A 7624-nucleotide genomic window follows, 5' to 3' on the forward strand; every position below is an offset into this window, starting at 1 on the left:
CAAAATGCTGGCTTGCATCCATAGATGCTTCTCAAGCAAATCCCGGGACGTCATTCTCCCCCTGTACTCGGCCTTAGTGAGGCCGCAGCTGGAGTACTGCGTCCAGTTTTGGGCTCCACAATTCAAAAAGGATGTGGAGAAGCTTGAGAGAGTCCAGAGAAGAGCCACGCGCATGATCAGAGGTCAGGGAAGCAGACCCTACGATGACAGGCTGAGAGCCCTGGGGCTCTTTAGCCTGGAAAAGCGCAGGCTCAGGGGTGATCTGGTGGCCACCTACAAGTTTATCAGGGGTGACCACCAGCATCTGGGGGAACGTTTGTTCACCAGAGCGCCCCAAGGGATGACGAGGTCAAATGGTCACAAACTACTTCAAGACCGTTTCAGGCTGGACATAAGGAAGAACTTCTTTACTGTCCGAGCCCCCAAGGTCTGGAACAGCTTGCCACCGGAGGTGGTGCAAGCGCCTTCATTGAACACCTTTAAGATGAAACTGGATGCTCATCTTGCTGGGATCCTATGACCCCAGCTGACTTCCTGCCCTTTGGGCAGGGGGCTGGACTCGATGATCTTCCGAGGTCCCTTCCAGCCCTAATGTCTATGAAATCTATGAAATTAAGAGCATCCAGGGGCAAAGGCAGAAGCAGAACTTGGAGCCACCACACTCCCTTCATTCAGTCCTCTCTAGTCACAGCTGTGAATCAGATGCTAGTCCTTGCCTAGGGTTTCTGTCAAAGAGGTGTTTTGGCATTATGAACAGCCTGCAGGGCATTGAAGCTCAAGGCGCTAGATGCAGTCGAGATGTATGGATCCTGTGAAACCATGCACAGGAAACTAGTAAATAGCACCGTATGGATTTCTCGTGAAATCTGTGATAGCCAGTTTCTCTGCTCAGGTCACTAGACACAAGGGTCCCAATACATCCTCTCTCTACAAGCATGGTCAGAACAGCACACACAAAGCCAGTCCTGTACAACTCTCCTGACATTTCTGGGGTGATGCCCTGAACCCCTGCAAACAGAAAGCTTTTCAGGATACTTAGTTTAGCTACAGGCTCCCTTCAAAAATTCCACCACAGAACCCACTTCAACTCGTTCCCATCCCGGCCTGACAATTAGGGCACCTATACACATGCAGGGAGGCTGCTCTGATGTGCTGTAATTACAGTGCACCGGAGCAGACTTGATTAATCGAGTCTGCTGGAGCGTGGTAATTACCGTTACATGTATTAGTGTCCCTGCGTTGAAAAATGGTGGCAGGAGCACTTTATCTAAAGCTCAAACAAGCTTTGAAGTGCCCCCACTGCCATTTTTCAGTGCAGGGACACTAATACACGTGATGCTCCAGGTGCTTTAATTGGAGTGGCTCTTGTACCCACTCTAATTAAAACGCCACCCTTCCTCCCCAGAGCACATATATAAAGACCATTAATGTTACAGGGGGCACGTCTACACAGTGCCCTACAGCGATGTTGTTATTGTGCTGTGCTTTAGTACTTCCTCTTGGAAGTACTAAAGCACGGTGCAATGACCTGTAATGCACTGTGCACGTGGTGCATGGTTATTTTTAGCACCTATTTCGCCATACCGACACGCTATAACAACGCTGCTATGGTGAAGTAGCTGCTGGTCATGTGTAGACACCTATGGATGCTACATCACCGTAGTGTGTCACTATGGTGACGTAGCATCATATGTAGATGCATCCGGTATGTTTTTTCCTCATGTTCCACCCCAGACCCAGCTGCATGTTGCTTCTGGGTAAAATGAGTTTATACCAGTGATTCTCAACCAGGGCGCTGTGGCACTCTGGGGTGCATTCAGCTCCTTTCAGGGGTGCCATGGGGTCCAAGCAGTATTAGCACCGTGAGGTGTGTAAACACAATTCACAAGATAACCCCAGAGATTTCAAACAGGAATCCATAATGCTGAAACCTTTCTGATCTGTTGTGGTCTTTCTGAGTTCTTTGCAACAGAAAAGGTGCTCTATTAGTTTTCTACAGTCAAAGAACAAGTGAAAACTAAGATCTGGCATTTTCCTCGATGCTAATGAGGAGTGCCTTGAGTCTATAAAGGTTGAGAGCCACTGGTTTAGATGTACATAGTCTACAAGACACAACAGGCCCATTCCAGATGAATGGCACTGTAGGAGAGTGTCTATTAGTAATACAGGCATGATAAATCATGGCCTGGAAATGGAAAAACACAGTGAAGAGGTGGGAAGGAAGCCAGTGCATTATTTCCAGGTAACCAACTAAGCTGCTGAGCAAGAGAGATGGAGGGGGTGGGGGAAGAACCATAACACTTTTGCTTAACATAATTCCCCAAAGCAGGGGTGGCCAGTCTGCAGCATAGGTGCCACGTGTGGCAGAAGAAGCCCTGGTTTGTGGCATGTGGCAGACTGGGGAGGGGACAGGCAGCATAGTGGCAGATGGGTCCAGAAGCAGAAAGCAAAACAGTAGAATGGACAAGAAACACAGGGGAGAAAGCAGAAAGCAGAGCAGCAGATCAGGAAGGGGAAGGGGATTCAGAGTGGTAGCTGGGGACAGCACAGGGCAGATTGGTGGCACCTTCCAAGAAGGCTGACTCGCACTCCCCAAAGGATGGCATTTCTTGTAGCTTTCCCTTTTTCTAGCTTCCCATTTGGAAGTTTGGACCCATGACAGCTGTAGGTGAAAGAGTCTGCCAGAGAACCGGCCTAGTCGACTGGCAGAGTGAGCAGAGACAGGCAGCTTGTTGCTGCCCTGAGAAACCGAAAGGTAAAAACCATCAGCACTGTGAACACGGGGCCAACAGCACGTGCTGTCTGTAGCAGGAAGCAAGCAGCTGTGGTTTGCAGTCCTCTGGGCCCAGGCACAGTTCCAGAAGAGACACTCTCACCCCACCCCCTCCATCAGTAGTAGGATAAGAGCTTCATGCGTGACCCCAGGTCCGGCGCTCTCATGCATGCACCTACCTCTAGAAACTGGGCGCTGACTTTGAACTCCGGGGCTGCCACGCCTTGGTCCTGTGCTGCCCGCTTGCGCTCCTCGATGCCGCTGAAGAGGTGGGAGATAGCACGTGGGATTATCCCCTGCTCCTCATCAGAAATGTTCATGTCAAAGCCAGTGCCCATTGTGTACGTCTTACCAGCTCCAGTCTGAAAGGGGCAAGACACAAGCAGTCAGACAGCTGCCCTATGGCACAACATGCAGAGTATGGCAGAGGGGCTTCAGTCCTGGACCCAAACCATCCAGTGCTGCCAGTAGCCTCCACTACAGCCTGTAGCTTCCACCCAGCTCTGGGCTTCCCACACACGCATGGATCCACTGATGCCCAAGCTGCACTTGCTGCCTCATTATTCTAGTCCTAAGCTCCCCCTCCACTAGCCCTGCCATAACCCCAGACCAAACCTGCAGATTCCCAAACCTCAGTTATTCTTGCCCAGACCCTCCAATAGGTTTGGCTGATGCCTCAATCCCAGCTCCCTCCCCTCTTCTATCCCAGGTCTAAGCCTCTGCCAGAAAACCTCCCCACCAGCCCGCAGCAACACCTACCATCTCCCTGCAGGAATCTCCCCATGGCTTTGCTGGTGCAGGGCTCAGTGGCTAAGCAATACACAGCATGGTTACACTGGCCAAGACACAGAGACAAGGAACTCCGGTACCTGTCCATATGCCAGCACAGTTGCATTGTAGCCTTCAAAGCAGCCCTCTATGAGCTTGCCAACACAAGTAGTGTAGATCTGTTCCTGCCACGTTTCCAGGTCAAAGACAAAGTCATAGGTGAAGGCCTTGTCCTTTCCCAGCAACACCTGGGGCTCCCCTGGCGTTACTGAAGTGCAAATGTGGCATCCTTCAATCTTCTCTTTTGACAGCTGAGGACGGATCCTGCAGAGGAAGGGACAAAAAACATTTAAAAGAGGGGTCAAAACAATCTTATCCCTCCCAGGGCAGTCTGCAGCATGGAGTGCCTCACTGCATGGGGTCACTCTGCCTGACACTAGAATGCAGCCACCTCTGGGTTGGAGTTGCAAAGTCTGGGCCGGGAATGCCACACCCAAGGGAAATTGCAGGATGCAGCCCATAGGTGGGAACTGGCACATGGCCAGGTTTAAGCGCCCTACACATTAATTCCACCCCAAGGAACATTGCTTGTCCTTCCCTCTCCTGCACCAGGTGCCTGAGGGAATGAACCAAGCAGGTGTTTCCCTAGTGGGTGGACATGAACCATGTTCTTCCCACCCCAGCCACTTCTGCTCCAGATGCTAGTCAGCCAAATTCTCTAAGTCACAGTGGACCAGTATGGATTGCACTCTTCCTTTCCTCCCCATCCTCCTTAGCACGTTGGACAGACTCCTCCCAAGCAGGCTCTGAGATGCATGTTGTACCCAGTCAGGATGGGTGAAGGAAAGATCTGCTCCAGGGGTAGACTAGGGATGGTAGAGTTTGGAGACCCTAGCTGGTGAGGGGTGGGAATGGGCCCTGTGGCTTGCTTCACTGAGTTCAGGGCATGGAGAGAGTGGAACAATTGGAGTGGGGAGCTGTCCCCGGGGCTGGGTATTGGTGGGGGAAGTTGAGTCGGGAGTCAGGACATAGCTAGTTGTTAGAAGGACAGCTTTCATTAAACAAGCAGTGCAAGGGAGCTCATTGATAAAAAGTACCAACATAAGGAGGTGAAGAGGCAACAGAGTTCTGGCCATGTACCAGAAGACCAGTTACAGCAGTGGGAGGGATTGGGGAGTGATGCAGCATGGGATGCCTGGAAGACTGACCAGACTTGTGTCACGGACCACTTGATGTCCACATGCAACATCAAACCAACTCACAGTCAGTTGGTTCAAAAGAGGACCTGATTTTCCAGGTATACTTTTGAACCATTCTAAGCAGCTTTACACTGGTTTAAACAGGTTTGCCTGTCTGTCCACATGATGTTTAAACTGCACTCTAAGCCTCGTGTGTCCACTATCACTGTCTATATTCTCCCCCTATTGCTCTTCCCTAGAGCAGCTGCTCTCAGAGTTGGTTCACCTGGGGGCTCCCACTGCCTCCTGTGTGGTTCAACTCCAAAGCTTCCCCTTTCCCTCCCCAGTCTTGTGGGCTGGACTCCTCTTTCCATTATAGCAGGGCAGGTCCGTTTGGTAGTAGCCACCTGCCTGCTTGTTACTTCTGTTCCCTTGTTTTAGAGCAAGCATTAAAAAAAAAAATAAAAAAATCATGGTAGGTTTTAAAACAGGGATGAAAAAAAGCCCCACAAACACAAAAACGCAGAATAAATAAATAAATAAATAAATAAAAAAGCTGATCTTTTCTTTCAACCAGGAACCCATTTCCCTCCCACGCCCCCCATTCCATTCAAGTTCAGATTCGGCTGACACGACAAAATTACAGTTCAGATTCAAATAAAAAAAAATACCCACTGTAACCAGTTTTCCAGTTCTGGGCTGACTCATTGCCACTGGGCCTGCCTGGGCGGGTGCTTTAGAGAAAATAAATCATCTCAAATTCATCCTTGAGAACAGTTAAATAAGAAATAAGCGCCATTCAGGATTCAAAACGAGAGCTGGAGAGGGAGCCATATTGCACTAGGGCCACGGGTGGAGTAGGACCCCTGGAAGCCCTGCCTGTCCTACTAGTGCCATTCACCAGAGCAAAGATACCATACAAGTACTGCAGTGACAGAGCACACGCCTCTCCAGGTCTCTTGCTCTCCACAAAATCAAACATATTCTCTGCAACAAATAGTGTTTTGGAACCAGAACTGTCCCCTCCATACAATACCCCCCAGCTATAACCCAGATACCACCCTAGGAAATAATTCCCCTTCGTTAAATGCAACACGGGCACTTGCAAAGCATTTGATCACATAAATAACTGGATTCTTTATTTATAAACTGGAATACCAAACAGCTGCTAAAAAAAAATGTGACAGCACTGCCAACCCCCAGCACCCTCAAAATCATGAGACTGATCCAAGGAATGAGGGGGTCTCTTTATTGGATTTTTGGAGCCTTGGAGCAGGGGGGCATTCAGTTCATATGCCTTGGCACATATAGCTGTAGAAGGCTTAGTGGAAAAAATAGCTTATATTCATAAAAAAACCAAACCCCCCCAAGAAGAATAACTTCTTCATGGTTCATGAGACCAGACTCTGGAATAGACTCCCAGCAGGAGTGGTGCAGGCACCTACCCGGGAGATCTTCAAAAGGAGACTGGATGCTCCCCTTGCTGGGGTTATTTGACCCCCGCAGTCTTTCCTGCCCAGCTAAGCATCTCACAGAATCCAGAGACTCCAAGGCTTGGACTTTGTGAACAACACCAGGTACCAGACTCAAGATGGTAGCAGTAGTGTTGCCGATGATCTGAGTGAGCAAATGGTACGCTGGGATAGCACTTTTAGATATGCTAAAAGCCCCAGGGCCCCCAATCCGAGTGGAAATCTTTAGGCACTATGGAAATATAAACATTAATCAGTGAAATGGCAACAGCAGTGATCACAGACTCATGTTTTATTAAAATGGAAAAAGAGGGTTTTGTGGAGGTCTCAAGCCCACAGAGAGCAGAGGCCAGGGGGTCTTCACTTACCTGGAAGAAGTAATAGAATTAGGGTCTTGTTGAGCCCAAGCCCTTTGCCTCTGCTCATTTCATTGGTTAAGTGCAAGCTTTATCTTCACATTGCCACTCACTCATCCTTCCCCCTGTCCTGCAGCGCAGCATATTAATAATGCCCAGCTTTTACAGAGCTCTTGTCATCAGTGCACACTGCAAGGGCAGATCTCCCCATCTCTAAAAATGGGGTACTGAGGCACAGAGTCGGGAAGTAACTTGTGTGTGGCCACCCAGCAGGACAACAGCAGAGCCAGGAGCACACGCAGGCATGTCCTGCTGTTCAGTTCAATTCTCTATCCATGGAGCTACACTAAAATAAAAGATGTTGACTTTACCCACACAGAAAGCAACTACACCAGGGGCAAAGCACAAGAGAGTTAGGTCTTGTTTGGTTTGGGGGGGCTATACTTAGCTCTGGGGATGCTATTCTAAGAATGGGAACATCAGTCTCATCCTGGAAGAGGTTTATTTATAGGATTTGAGAGAAGTGACTCACCTGAATGCCTGATACTAGCAAACACAAGCACAAAATTAGATAAGAATAGCTCAAAAAGAGGTTATTCTCTGATATCACTAAATACAACGGAAAAGCAACAAACCTACAGAGAGGCATAGAAGCTCATTCACAGAAGTTTCTCACCAGCTGGTTGAGAAAGAATTTTAGACAAACAAAAAACTCTTCATAAGAGGATCCAGTTGTTAAAAAATTGTGTGCTTTTTTTTTTTTTTTAATATAAAAAGACATTTCTTTTGTGAAAAATCTCACATTATTTTCTGGGAGGAAGAAGACAGTTGGATAGAAAGTTTGCCCACTAGTCTATTTATCATAGCAGTAGGCTGCACTGAAGCCTGGTTTGAGTGTATTACGTCAGAGAGGATTTTGGCCTTTGTTTCTGGTGTTCAGAGTGGTCCACACTGGTAAGCCTTTCATGAGAGCCTCCCGCCTGGCTTCACGACCTGGAGTGCGGTTTGGTACAATTTCAAAAGGGGGAGGCAGGAAGAAACGTCTATGTAAAATATCCTTCTCTTATGAACTGGCCC

General features: G+C 48.7%; 1 protein-coding gene across 1 annotated transcript in view; it reads right to left on the bottom strand.

Annotated features, from left to right (window-relative positions):
• KIF21B (kinesin family member 21B) overlaps positions 1–7624 on the bottom strand; it is a 48124-nt gene that overhangs the window by 40228 nt on the left and 272 nt on the right. The window contains exons 2-3 of the mRNA XM_025193321.1: positions 3643–3865; positions 2953–3135 (exon numbers count right to left, since the gene is read on the bottom strand). Coding sequence (XP_025049106.1) covers positions 2953–3135; positions 3643–3865 — 406 coding nt within the window. The remainder of the gene's footprint in view (positions 1–2952; positions 3136–3642; positions 3866–7624) is intronic.

This window comes from Alligator sinensis, unplaced genomic scaffold (assembly GCF_000455745.1).
Source record: "Alligator sinensis unplaced genomic scaffold, ASM45574v1 scaffold1382_1, whole genome shotgun sequence".
NCBI classification, from domain to species: Eukaryota; Metazoa; Chordata; order Crocodylia; family Alligatoridae; genus Alligator; species Alligator sinensis.